Here is a 14,544-nt window from a genome sequence, read left to right as displayed (position 1 = left end):
CCGCACATTAAACCAAACATGGAAAGTAGATCAATACATTAATCCTTTCTCCACCAACGTGGACCAGGTTCTGTTCTGGTTCCTGCTCCTAAATTTCAACCACAACACAAAGTGGTTTTGAAGCTGTTCTCTGTACTGGGTCTCCGGACAGAACCAAGATTCAAGAACCAGAGATAATCTGGTGTGAAGGAAACAGAGGAGACCAGAACCACATCAGACTGCTCACCAACCAAAGTCCACAGAGAAAACTGAGGATTTTACAAACAACAAACTGGCAAACAATCAACCCAACAAACGACTGGACAACACACACATGAACACGGAGCGGTGTAAATGTCAAGGATGACACCTCCAGCTGATGAAGAGCACAGCAGAGTCTGCTCCTCACCCCCCTCACCCCCCTCACCCTGGCATACAGAAGGTCATCTCTAACCTCCAGCAGGGAGAGAAAGGGGGGAGATCATTCAGCCTGGCAGAGGCTGAAAAGGTCTGGCCCCCCAGGACTCACCCACAGCATTACACAATATACAACACAACACACTGCAGTACACACAGTAACAGGTGAGACAGGAGCTGAAACAGGATGACGACATTAAATCACACCAAAAGTAAAACTACAGGTGAAATAATAATAATCACTTATCACTGATCAATAATCAGTATTGTGGTAGAGCAGTGATGTGTGTGTCAGTGTGTAGCTGTTGTTTTTGTGTTTCTCTCAGTCCATCCTCCATTAGCTCCTCTTCTCCTCCCTCTCTCTCTTTCGCCTGCAGCTTCCTTATGGCTCTCGACCACTAATGCAATTGTGCTGGGAGCCAGGCCTGGGGGGGCACTCACACCCCCCCTCCCTCTGCTTTAACCTGTCTCTCTCTCTACAGACTGTCTCACTGCTGTGGTTCATTTCCTCCTGCAGCAGTTACAGTGTGTGTCTGAGCATACAGAGACAATTATTACACCTCATAAATATCCCACAATGCAAGTGCTGGTCACTAACCAACCAAGATATCCCATCATGCATTGTGTTGCCGTTGTGAGAGAGTCAGAACATTTCAACTACAAAACAATTCAAAGAGTTTTTATATAAAAATAAAAAATCATTCATTCACAAACAGAAACATTCAGATACGATTAAATCAATCAGATTAAATCAGGAGAAGACGAGTCAAAGAAAAGTTTCACATACAAATGAAACTATCAGTTGATCTCTCTCTCTCTCTCTGTGTCTTTAACCTCTCTTAACCTCGACCAGTCCCAGAGGTGATCCTTGGTTTCCTGCGGTTACGCTGTGACACACATTCAGCCAATCATTAATCAGAGTCGGGTGGCATATTAAGAGTCTGCAGCCGCCTGAGGACACACACACACATACACACACACACTCTGACCCAGAAACTCGTCCTCAGTACAAAGACGTCTCAGAAAGCAGGAGGTCGCTCAGTAGCCAACAGCACTCCTGTTCACAGACGTCAGTGAAGGCAGCGGCCGCGGGGCCGACAGTTACCGCGATGCCTTCGCTGTCCGACAGAGCACCACACACACCTGTGACTCACCTGTCCTCATAGGACTCCACCTGCAGAGCGACAGGTTCTTTACTTCCTGTCTCTGGATCAGCTGATGGAGTCACCATCACTCTGTTTTCCTGCTCAGGTAAACTCTGACATGGATTTTAACTGATGTAGAAAAGGTGAGAGAGACATGACAACCGGTAAAAACAGATTTCACACACCACACACTAACAGATTCACCAGTTAGAATTTAAACACCATCAGAGGACCAGGACTCTGCTGATTGGTCGACTCAGATCACAGAGAAACACCTGCCTCAAAAGTCTGAATCCAGCTCAGTTCAATGCAGCCGAGCCGGAAACACGATTAATATTTAAACACACACACACTCACACACACACACACACAGATATTAGCTGCGTATGAATATTTACTGTAGTAATTTAGGTTAAATAGCAGCTTCTGGGCCTGAAGTCCCTGAAGGCTTTAATGACACACACACGCCACAAGAACCCAGTGTGTGTGTGTGTGTGTGTGTGTGTGTGTGTGTTATCTGTTCGCTGGCAGCAGTTTTCAGATCATTATCATAATGATTATGATAAAAGAAGAGAAAACGTTAAAATCCTGATAAAATATTTATCTTCCTCTGGTCTCAGGCAGAGAGAGAGAGACAGGTGGGGAGAGAGACAGATATTAAAGATCTCAGCAGAGGAAAGTGAAGCTGCTGTGATTGTCCCACAGCTTCAACGGCACCTGAATACAACACCAAAAAGGAAAGAATCTGATGATTGTAAACATTTGGAGCAGCTCCACATCTGGACAGAACAACAGACCCTGAACACACCATCAGATCTGAGTCCAGGTCCTTTAACCAGGAGCATCATTACAGACCAAACTCCACTGACAGAACAGGAGCTGCTGGAATACCACTGCCTCTGACACACAACACCACCACCACCACAACAACACAACAACAGTCAGATCCACGTTAACTAAAAAAGTCACGGCGCCTCTCAGACCTCAGAAGAATATAAATCCATCACATCTGTGTGTTAAACAGACGTGTTTTAAGTTTGCTGATCAGGCAGATTATACTGATAACACACACATTCAACACACACTAATCCCTGTCTCATTAGTTCACTCTGTCACACACACATAACACACATACACATACACACACACACACACACACACATCTTCAAACAATAATCCTATGAATATGATCAGGGATTTGGGCCACAACACTAATCAGCCTGACATCTCTGGACAGGGATTAACGACACACACACAGTGTGTGTGTGTGTGTGTGTGTGTGTGTGTGTGTGTGTGAGTGTAATCTTTTGCTGACTGTGTTGTATAATCTGATGTTGTAGAAATAATTTGGTTAATCTGAAGATCGACGTCTCTCTGTCGGGGGGAGACGCTCTGTTACCACGACAACAGTCACATGCCTTCAGGTGGGACCCCCCCCCCCCCCCACCTGCTGGAGGAGACGACAGGTCATCAGCTGATGCGACTTCTACTAAGAATAAAAACGTTTTATGTTACCTGCCTGACATATTGTACTAAATACTATAATATAGAATCTAATCAATTATCAATATGATTTTATCTCTCTGACACTGTTAGAGTTTATTTGATATGATGTTATGGTGGTGAGTTTTCCTACATTAATTCCAGCATTAAAAACAGGAGAGGAAAACTCGCTGTGTCTCTGAATGTGACCTGGTATTAAACTGTCCTGTGGTGAGTTCAGGGACCCGGGGAGATTTGGATCTTGGTGACAGAGCTCAGTGCTGACACCGGCCCTCCTCTGTGTGCTCTCAGAAACACAAATCCTCCTCCACAGCTTCTATCTCATCTCTCATGTTAAACAAAAGGAGTCTTAATCCGGCTGCTTTAATCCCCGCTGGGTTTGCAGACGCTGCGTCTGAAGGCGGCGCATTAATCCCAGAGGCCACCGGGGCCGATCGCAGCGCCTCAGCCCGCCGGGGATCCTTTCTCCGACAGCTTTAATCTAACCCAGACCGACCACAAACACAGAAGAAGTCCTGCTTTGTGAAGCTGGAAACTGGAACTTTCTTCCTGCTGCTGCTGCAGATAATTCGACGCTCTGATGTGGATTTGTGGGGAGATTAAAGCTGACAAAGATTTATGCATTTTTTAAATTACTGAAATACAAACATGAAGCATGAAACTGCAGGCGGGAGGTGAGCGTGGAGAAAAGGAAGTGTAATAAGAAAAGCAGAGAGTAAATTCAGGAAGAGATTAGCGGCATGTTTTATTCATCTCTTTGTTGCTGCAACATAAATAACGTCACATGTGGAGAATGTGGAGAGGAGGAGGTCAGTGATACAGAGTTCAGCTGCTCTCAGTGTCAAATTACAAACTGAGGTTTAAACACTGCACACGAGGTTTCTCCTCACGACCAACCTCAGCTGCAACTTAAAAAGAAAAGAGGAGGATCAGCAGAAAATATCTTCAGCCTCCACTGCAGCAGAAAAGACACCACAGAAGAAGAAGCTGGAGTCAAAACTCAGGGTTTTTAATGTTTTTACTGAAATAAACTCAGTTTGGTCACAGTCGTCATCTCTCTGACTCTGATTCAGTTTGCAATTAAACACACTGTTCTATGAACTAAATATACACGCTGCTACACACTGTTACACACACTGTAACACACACTGTAACACACTGCTACACACTGTAACACACACTGTAACACACACTGTAACACACACACTGTAACACACACTGTAACACACACTGTAACACACACTGTAACACATTGCTACACACTGTAACACACACTGTAACACACTGCTACACACTGTAACACACACTGTAACACACACTGTAACACACTGCTACACACTGTAACACACACTGTAACACACACTGTAACACACACTGTAACACACACTGTAACACACACTGTAACGCACACTGTAACACACACTGTAACACACACTGTAACACACACTGCTACACACTGTAACACACACTGTAACACACACTGTAACACACACTGTAACACACTGTAACACACACTGTAACACACTGTACACACTGTAACACACACTGTAACACACACTGTAACACACACTGTAACACACTGTACACACTGTAACACACACTGTAACACACACTGTACACACTGTAACACACACTGTAACACACTGTAACACACTGTAACACACACTGTAACGCACACTGTAACACACACTGTAACACACACACTGTAACACACACTGTAACACACACTGTACACACACTGTAACACACACTGTAACACACACTGCTACACACTGTAACACACACTGTAACACACACTGCTACACACTGTAACACACACACTGTAACACACACTGTAACACACACTGTAACACACACTGTAACACACACTGTAACACACACTGTAACACACACTGTAACACACACTGTAACACACACTGTAACACACTGCTACACACTGTAACACACACTGTAACACACACTGTAACACACTGCTACACACTGTAACACACACTGTAACACACACTGCTATACACTGTAACACACAGGTTGGGTGTGTTGATCTCTCACTGCTGAGAACACTAACACTATTAAAGGTTACTGTGTGTGTGTGTGTGTAGAAGCTAAAAGCGTAAATTGGCTTAAGAAGCTGCCTGAGAACAGACAGTCATATGATCTCACACACACACAGACACACACACTCAGCTCTGTTTCTCACCAACAGTTTGAACATGAGTCAAATATTAAAACGACAGGAAACAGGATTCTGATCAAAAACAACAAAACCTCCAGATTCTCTTCAGAACGATGTGAAGACCTGAGTGTGACAAACAGGAAGAAGTTTGTTCTGAGGTGAAGAAAGGAAAGAGGGAGGAAAGGAAAGAAAGGAGGGAAGTCTCAGAGGTTTGAGGAGAGATAATTAACTCACTGAGGACTCACCACACACACCTGACTTCACAGTGTGTGTGTTTAATCTGTGAGCTTCATTAAAACCCTGACGAGACAGAACAAAGAGCTGACTGCACCTGAACGACACACACACACACACACACACACACACACACACTGTAACACACACTCAGGAGGAAAAGGTAAAGTCCTGAATCAGCGACAGTCCTGAACCTGGACACACCAGGTCATCAGGGAGTGTGTGTGTTTCCACGGTGTGTGTTACAGTGTGAGTGTGTGTGTGTGTGTGTGTGTGTGTGTGTGTATGTGTGTTGCTGAGTTAACAGTAGTGCTCTAATTACAGACCCTCCTCTCTCTGTCTTTGCTTCAGTTCTCAGGTTTATGTCTCTGCTGCTTTTAAAGGAAAATTCTGCTAAAATAAATCACAGCAGCTGTTTCAATAATCAATATAATCAATAAGATCAATATGATCAATAAATCCTCTCTGTCTTCTTTCAACTAAAAATAAGTATTCTCTGGTTACAGCTGATTTCCGTCTCTGCAGCTTTTAAGCCTGTTTCAGATCCTGGTTTTGGTTTTTGCTGCTCATTTCCTGTCTCAGTGTTTTCAGAATAAAAGTTAGCATCAAGCAGATAAAGAGACAAATGTTTCCCACAGAACTTTAAACAACAAACCTTCAAGAGCACCAGAAATGAATCCTGGATTTCCTCCTGAAACTCTCTGTGACTGAAATTAACTCCATGTCAAAAATCCTAAACCAGACAGATCCGGCTCTGATTCAGGTTTCAGCAACAAAGACACAATCTGGTTTATTAATCACACAAAGACTAAAAATACTCGACCAACTGACCAACAACATCCTGAGCGTCGCCCCCGACGACCAAGCACGCTCATTAGCCTCGCTCCATCACCACCGTTATTAGGGCGTGGTGACCATCTTGGACTCAGACCACTGAGAGTTTAATTTCATTCTCTGATGCTCTGCACACACACACACACACACACACACACACACACACACAGACGTTCATATGTGCAGCAGAGAGGGACGGATGGGAGGAGAAATCAAACACACCCTCAGGCTGCAGACAGACGACAAAGTTAAAGAAGTCCTGATCCTGTGTTGTTCTCAGTCTGACCCACACTCTGTTTATTCTCTGAGGTTTTCTCCTCTTTCTGTCTTTAACAGCAGCTGAACTCTCTATGTTCAGCTCCTGGTGTCAGTGCATCAGTGGATGTTCACATAATTCTCTCTGTTTCACTGTGAGACTGAAGGAAAGTTAAAAATAAGAGAATTCTGAATGAAGTTCTGCAGTCTCCGTTTCTTCTGAGCTTTATTCTGAAAGGATCATGTATTTGTACACTGTTCTCTTGGTGCTTTTACTTTGGTAAGATAGAGGAGTTTTTCCTCAGAGGTGGATGAACAGACCACGTCAGGTTCCACAGAAACCTGAGGCTCAACGGAGCTGGAAACACACGGTCTGGTCAAACACCAGTCTATCTGATGCTGTGTTCAAGTTCTTCTCTGAAGTCTGTCAGAAGTTTGAACCTGAACACCTCCTGAAGTCAGAGCAACCCCACCAACCCCAACATCAGAATCCAAGATGGCTGCTCCTCATCAACAGCAGTGAACTTTCTGCTAATGTTCCTGTTTATAGCAGCTCAGTCTCATTAGTTTCACATGAAGTCAGTCAGACACAGAGAACTGTTCAGGTTTTATCTGTGGAACATGTTGCTACGCTGTTTGTAGAGCGATGTTAGCAACTGTTGCTAACAACAGCTAATCTGAGATACGTCTGAATCAGTTCACCTTCATGGTTTAATGTTCCAGGTTTGAAATGTAAATGTCTTTTTAACAATGTTCTGAAGAGTTTGTGTTAAACTCTAACGTTAACAGCTCAGCTGTTCTTCAGGAGCAGATTAGTTTTGAGGTTGTTGTTACTCTAAAGACTTTCCTGTGAGTGTTTGTCTGATTCCTCAACTGGAATGATGTCAACTCAGTTCAGACCTCAGATGTAAAGCAAACGAACCATGAGGATTGTTCATGTTCATCTCTTTATGGCCACAGTTTATCTTCTAACAGACAACAGGATAATACTCCATGTCACAGAGTCAGAGAGGTGTTCCTAATAATCTGATCAGTCAGAGAAGTGTTCCTAATAAACTGATCAGTCAATGTCATCATGTTAGAAACAGAGAGGTTTGGCCCTCGCCTCCTTGATTTTGAGTTGAGTCAGAGTAGAAACAGATTCCTGTCAGTCTGAATATTTCTGTTTCTGCTGCGTCTCCTCCACTCAACTCTATCTGACTCTGTCTGACTCTATCTGACTCTATTTCTGGATTCTACTCTGAACCAGTCATCTGCAGCATCAGGAACAATAAATGATCCTGTTAACATCAGTAGAATCAGACAGAAATCAACACATCAAACTGAGGAGGAAACAGAGCGAATCTGTTTTTCTTTCTCCTTCACTCGACTCTATTTGACTCTGTTTGACTCTATTATGTGGATTCTACTGCAGAGCTGCTCCACCAACGTCCAGCTGCTGGAAATCATCAACAATTATTTCAGTTAAATCTGATGGAGATCAATATGTTCATGGATCAGTTGTTTTGACTCTGAATATCTACTGTGTTTTTGTGTTCAAACATCAACATTAACCAACAATATGATCAATATGTTAATGTGACAAAAACGATCAGACTGATTCCTATGATGAAGGTTTTCTCCTCTGACTCGACTCTATGATCTGAATTCTACTGTGAATCTGCAGAGCTGACATCAGGCTGCTGGAAACATCAATAATCATCAATGCGATCAATAATCAATAATCAGTTCAGTTAAACGATTCAACTGATTTATCTGATCAAATAAAGTGAACTCAATCAGTTTTCTTCCATTTGTCATTTTACTTTTCCTCTGCTGTTTCTACTGTCTGCACCACTAACACAAGTCAGACCAGGACCGACACTTAGACCAAGAACGACACTCGGTCTCGGTTGTTTCGCTTCAGTTTTGACGCAGTTTCTGATCTGAAGTGAAAGTTTTTCTGAGCGGAGAAGAAACGGAAAGAAAGAAAGAAAGAAAGAAAGAAAGAAAGAAAGAAAGAAAGAAAGAAAGAAAATGACAGGCAGAGGGGGGGGGGAGGAGGAGGAGGAGATTTTCCAGCTGGAAACTTGGATGCCGACACTCAGACACAGTAACTCCCATGTTCGCAGCGCTGACTCCCCCTCCCTCCTCACCCTTTCTCACCCTCCCTCCGGAGCCCGCAGAGACCCGGACCCCCGACCCCTCACCCCGGTCCCCGGTGTGTCCTCTTACCTTTGAAGGTGTCCGCCCGCGCACCCGTTAGTCCCAGTGAAACCAGTGCGAGCGCCGCGAGGAGCAGGAAAGTTCCAGTCCGCTCCATGTTCACACCGAGACCCTCCGGAGGGGGAGGGAGGGGGGAGGGAGGGGGACAACTACTGACCAACTCTTCTTCTCTTTTCCTCCTCTCTCTTCTTCTCTGGTTGTTCCCGCTCTGACCGCTCAGGTAACAGGCACGCGGACACTCTCCGTCTCTCCGCTTTTTTTCCGCCGTTTCTGCTCCGAGAGAGAGAGAGAGAGAGAGAAGAGAGAGAGGAGAGAGAGAGAGAGAGACCGTTTACCGAGCAGCACTGACGTCACGAGGAGGGGGGCACTTTAGGGAGGGGGGTAATTTATTTTAATATTTATTTCATGTTATTTACGTGTTAACTTTATTTTGTAAATTTCTTATTTTATGGTAAATTCAATAAACTAATGAAACTAATGAAACTTGTAATATTTTATATTTTTAGATTCATTATATTTTTTCTTTTAATTTTGTTTCATTTTATAGCTTTTAAAACTAATTTTCATATTTTATTTTACATTGTTTTACCTTTTTTCAATGATTAAAACATATAATAAAATGTCTGATATCAAAATTCAATCACTTGTTAATTGCCATTGTTTATTGAATGTATATTATTCTTATTATCATTATTATTCATGTCTGTCAGATTTTTTTTTTATTTTCTACTTTATTATTCTACTCAATTTTACATGTGTCGTCCTTGTTTTATAATTGACATTTTTATTTCGTTTAATTTAGTTGTAAGTTATTACTGTATTTACCTTCATTTTAATGTAAGCTCGTGATATTTAACTCCGTCAGTTTCCTTCACGTTGAGCTGCATCAGTTCATCTGTGATTCACCTTCAGTCAGTGTGGAGTGACGATGCTGCCCCCTGCTGGTCCCTGGACTCTCTGCAGCTCTGTGACGGTACTGCCCCCTGCTGGTCCCTGGACTCTCTGCAGCTCTGTGACGGTGCTGCCCCCTGCTGGTCCCTGGAGGAAATAGTCAAACTGATGCTTTTACCTCTTCAGATTCAGACTGATTCACATGTGTAGAGAAGCTTTTATTTGATTAAAACACGTTCACATCTGTTAATGGTTCAACTGCTACAGGTTTACAGGTGTGTGTGTGTGTGTGTGTGTGTGATGAACCTTCACTCAGTAAACAGGTTTGCTGCTCTCTGCTGCCTCCTGCAGGACACACTGACACACTGCAGACAGGCTCCAGACAGAAAACATGAATAACAACAGTAATAATAATAATATAAATAATAACAGGAAGAAGGAAATAAATTAAAAACAAAATTAATTGAAAACAACAAAAGTTTAAATAGAATAAAATTACTAAAGTTTTCTTTTTACCAAATGTTTGTTTTACAGTTGACAAAAGTATATGGACAGTCGAGTCTATTGTTGAGTGTCAGACAGTTTCTAGGGTGCTCACATGCTGCAGGTAACGTCCTGGGTTTCATACGTTTCTATAGGGGTCTGAACTGAAGAAGAATCTCAGTCCTCATCAGAGACATTTAACTGTTCACATCCAGACCTGCAGACAGTCTTCCAGCTGCTTGTCCAGATATGTCCATCATCAGCATCATTTTCATCATCAACATCCAAATATTTGAGGTAGTCAAACATTTGCTCCCCCACCCCCCACCCTATCCAGCTCTCAGGTAGTTGAAGAGGGCAGTGAGCCCCCCCTCCAGCACTTCCTTCACTGGCTTCAGCAGCGGGTTGTGGACGATGTGGAGTCCTTTATCCAGAGGATGACAGGCGAGTTTCTCCAGCCGGGACAACTGGTGCATCTCCTGAACACATCATCATCATCATCATCAGCTTCATCAGCAGTTTAGTTTTATACCAGATCAAACTTCACGTTACCTGTGGAACATCTTTAATGTCGTTGAAGTCCAGATTCAGCAACTCCAACCTGGATCAGATCAGATCAAATCAGTTTGGTGAGATGGTGTTACCTGGAGAGGTGTGGTTACCTGAGGTGTGGTTACCTGGTGAGGCAGCAGAGAGCCTTGGGCAGTGAGTGGAGGCTGTTTCCTTCCACAATGAGGATCTTGAGTTCCACCAGTGCCTGGATGTTCTCGGCCAGGTTCTCCAGACGGTTACAGGCCAGGTGGAGGAACACCTGCGGGGACAGAGGAGGTGAACACCTGTCAGATGAGGGTGTTGATGTTCCTAAATCCTGGTGGAGGAGTTCACCAACCCTCCCTATGAACGTACCAGAGCCTTCATGTTGTAGACGCAACCTGGGATGTGAGTGATGTGGTTGTGGCTGAGGTTGAGTTTCGTCAGTCGGGTCAGGTTGGACAGAGATGCCGGCAGAGACGTCAACTGGTTATTGGCTAAACTCAGCACCTGAGGCAAAGGAGAGAAACCACCTCAGCTTCTGTTGAATTCAACAAACCCTCATCTTAACATTCGTGTCCTGAGGAGCACCACAAGCCTCCATCTTAGATCCTCTTTTATTCTCAGATACAGGTTTTGCTCAGCTGCTGATCCTGATCCTGTTCGCAGCTCAATCACAGTGAAACACAGAGGCTTAAACTTGGTAAACAATTGAACTTAATTAGCTTTTTCTTTTGTACATTTAAAATCATTTTCACTGTTTAAAAGAACCACATGTACATTTTTGCTATCGCTACATAGCTAACATTAGCATCAACAGTTGCTACTTCTTCATCCTCTCATGTTGGTCTGAGGACATACCGGACGCTACAGTGATCCACTATCACAGACTGGTGTTACAGAATAAGGCTAGATGGTTAGTGTGGCTAGTGTTTTCAGTAGCACTTGTACCTCCAGTTGTGTACAGGCTCCCAGCTCCTCAGGAACTTCAGTCAGTCTGTTTCTGTAGGCAAATAAAACTCTGAGTCTCCTCAGCTGACCGATCTCTGCCGGCAGACTGATCAGCTGCAACAAGAAGATGACTTATTTTTAACTTGTCCATAATAAACACGAAGCAGAAGTGAATTTATCAGATGTAGTGTCAGACATTTGACAACATCAGACTGTGGGCTGTAATGAGTGCTGTGGCCTGTAGGGGGCGCTGACAGCACTTTACTACTGCTGTTGTTTCTCAGTCACAGATGAAGTGAAGGTTGAAGGAGGGAGCAGGAGGAAGGTGAAGAGAGGACAGAAACTGGATCCTGGTGGATTAGAGGAGGGGGAATTATAACCTTTATTTATCCAGGAGACACAGCAGCTGCTGGGGTGGGGGGGGGGAGTGCCTTGCTCATGGGCGCAGACTTGTACCTCAGCCTCTAAAGACTCTGCTGGGCTGGATTCATGACAATAATGGGGCATTTAAAGGATCAGCTCAGAGTTTGACCCTGACTACAACTGCATTATGGGAAATGTAGGATCAAGTGTTTCTGTTCTAAAGGTCAGTTTATGGATGAGATGTTTCAGTGCCTCATCGTGTTTCCTGCGACAGGTGATGCTCACCTGGTTCCCCCACAGGTTGAGAACCACCAGGTTGGAGAGCACAGCGAGTTGAGGAGGAAGAACCTTCAGACTGTTGAGAGACAGATTCAACTTCTCCAGCTCCAACAGCTCCCACAGCTCATCAGGAACCTCCTGAAAGGGGGGGGGGGTCAGACATGTTGTTCCTGTAAAGACCTGATCGCAGCACAAAGACATATATGTGGCAAATGTGGCTTGACAGCTAACTAGCTAGCATGCCTGTGGGAAGATGCTAGCATTAGCATGTAGCAGACTGTACTCTGCACTTGTCTGTTTACATCCCTCAACATCCTGTTCACTGTCCAAGCTAACTGAATTGAATGTGTAACAGACGAGGGTCAATAAAACACAGGTGATAAGCTCCGCCCCCTCAAAGGTGAGCTCTATCTATTGGTCAGAGGAGCAAATTCACCAAGCATGGATTTAACCTTTAACCCTGATAAAGTTTCACAATCTGAGATGTAAAGGTATAAACAGCAGCTGCAGTTGTTGTTGTTGTTTTGTTGTGTTATTGTTGATGTTGTGTTGTTATTGTTGTTTGTTATTTTGTTTCACTCCTCTGACTCGTACCTTCAATCCTCGGCGAGCCAGACTGAGGACGTTGTATCCAAACTGTTTGACGGTGAATCGTCGGATTCTCTCTGCTGATGTCAGACTGTCCTCCCTCCCCACGCTCCTCTTCTCCTCCTTCATCTCCTCCTTACACACTGATCCTCCCATCCCTCCCTCCCTACTCTCCTCTCCCTCTTTCCAAATCAGATCACTGCTTCTTTTCTGTTTCCACCACAGAGAACAGCAGCGATAGAGAAGCTTCACTGTGCAGGTGTTATTGGATTGTCCAGGTGTTGTCCAGATGTTGCTCCTGTCTCCACAGCTCTCTGAGACCAGGAGTCTAAGTCAGGTGAAGTCCTGCAACTGCTTCTGATCCAGTCTCAGTCCAGAACTGATTCTGATGTTTTTGGATCTGAAACAAAGACAGAGCGATTCAAACCATTTCACTGCATCGAGTCAGAAACATGAGAGAACTGAAGGTTTATTCTGTTTCTTTAAACCTTCACTAATGTTGAACTGATGAAACATGGACGTCCAGCAGAGGAACACGATCAGTCTGAGAGTTCTCAGTGTTTCAGCTTTGGTCTCAGAGAGAAGCTGAAACTGATCACTCACCTCATCAATCAGCTGCAGAGTCGTCCACAGAAACCAGGAGAGTCAGCTGATCTGAGGACAGGCCGATCGATCAGGTTATTGATAAGCTGACTGTGAATGTAACAGACGGACTGTTCAGACTGAGAGAAGACGAGGAGGAGCAGGAGCAGGAGGAGGAGGAGACTCTATTTGAGGACGAGTGATGACAGACAATCCCCCCCCCCCACACACACACACACACACACACACACACACAGCTGCTGCTGTCAGTCAGCTGCTCTGAGACTCTGATCTGAACTCATCGTCTCTCTGACTCTGACTGCAGACCTCAGGTCCACGAGCTCCAGGTCCTGATCTCTGCTTCAGAGGTCAGACTGTCTGCACCTGCCCACAGATCACCTGGTGAATGCTCCATGCCTTCAGTATAAGTCACAGCAGAGAGAGAAAACATCGTCCACTGGAATCAAACCTTCATGAAGACGGTGGATCACCTATGTTCCTGCTCTCACCTGTGTACAAACTGCAGGTAACACTGAGGTACCTCTCAGTCTGACAAGAAGAACTACACAGGTAGTGTAGTGCAGGTGTAACACCAGTGATCTCTAAACCCTGATCCATCAACACAATACAACAGTCAGGTTCAATGACTCACAGTGTTTATACAATGACAGTTCAGAGTCCCAGTCTCTGAAAAAATGTCAGAGTGAGACCTCCTCTTTGTTAAAGACTCTCTCCACCAACCAGAGCACTCTTCAAACAGGCATCACTAATTTCAATTTATATTTCTAAAATCTCATATTTGATCTTTTTGATGTGAACAGCTCGTCTCAGTAGCTCTGTGTTCTGTTACCTGTGTCAGACTCACCTGTGTCACTGACCCTGGCCTCAGCTGTCTCACCTGTTTAACAACACTGTCAAGCTGAACCCTGATCACTTATCAATGATCAATAAAATCTGAGAGTCAGCTGACCTGAGGACAGCTCAATCGATCAGCTTATTAATTAATAACTGTTCAGACTGAGAGGAAAAGGGAACTCTGTGAGGAGTGACATTCTGTAGACCCCACCCCCCACCCCCAGGACTGAGACAATATAGTTTGAGCTGAATGAGTGGAGACAGTTAAAGGAGCAG

General features: G+C 44.2%; 2 protein-coding genes across 6 annotated transcripts in view; both read right to left on the bottom strand.

Annotated features, from left to right (window-relative positions):
- ptprma (protein tyrosine phosphatase receptor type Ma) overlaps positions 1-9,038 on the bottom strand; it is an 87,826-nt gene extending 78,788 nt beyond the window's left edge. For all 5 annotated transcript variants that reach the window (XM_051067402.1, XM_018686927.2, XM_051067403.1 and 2 more), the window contains exon 1: positions 8,755-9,038. In XM_051067402.1, coding sequence (XP_050923359.1) covers positions 8,755-8,842 — 88 coding nt within the window. In that variant the 5' untranslated portion in view covers positions 8,843-9,038. The remainder of the gene's footprint in view (positions 1-8,754) is intronic.
- A 795-nt stretch (positions 9,039-9,833) lies between these two features.
- Positions 9,834-13,633, bottom strand: lrrc30a (leucine rich repeat containing 30a). Its single transcript, XM_018686933.2, has 8 exons — positions 13,435-13,633; positions 12,838-13,231; positions 12,250-12,381; positions 11,602-11,715; positions 11,026-11,160; positions 10,797-10,930; positions 10,672-10,720; positions 9,834-10,598 (listed from the first exon to the last, which is right to left on the bottom strand). The coding sequence occupies exons 2-8, from the start codon at positions 12,985-12,987 to the stop codon at positions 10,449-10,451; spliced, it is 864 nt and encodes a 287-aa protein (XP_018542449.1). The 5' UTR covers positions 12,988-13,231; positions 13,435-13,633; the 3' UTR covers positions 9,834-10,448.
- Between the last annotated feature and the right edge of the window lie 911 nt (positions 13,634-14,544).

Source organism: Lates calcarifer, unplaced genomic scaffold, assembly GCF_001640805.2.
Source record: "Lates calcarifer isolate ASB-BC8 unplaced genomic scaffold, TLL_Latcal_v3 _unitig_1690_quiver_535, whole genome shotgun sequence".
Taxonomy (NCBI): domain Eukaryota; kingdom Metazoa; phylum Chordata; class Actinopteri; family Centropomidae; genus Lates; species Lates calcarifer.
The sequence above is the reverse complement of the archived record's forward strand: the minus strand, read 5'-3'. Positions and strand labels throughout refer to the sequence as shown.

Coding starts and splice junctions, on each gene's coding strand:
- lrrc30a (XM_018686933.2), bottom strand. CDS start 12,987: ATGGGAGGATCAGTGTGTAAGGAGGAGATGAAGGAGGAGAAGAGGAGC. Junction 11,716..12,249: donor TCAACCTGTGGGGGAACCAG/GTGAGCATCACC, acceptor TTCTTGTTGCAG/CTGATCAGTCTGCCGGCAGA. Junction 10,721..10,796: donor GCTCTCTGCTGCCTCACCAG/GTAACCACACCT, acceptor GATCTGATCCAG/GTTGGAGTTGCTGAATCTGG.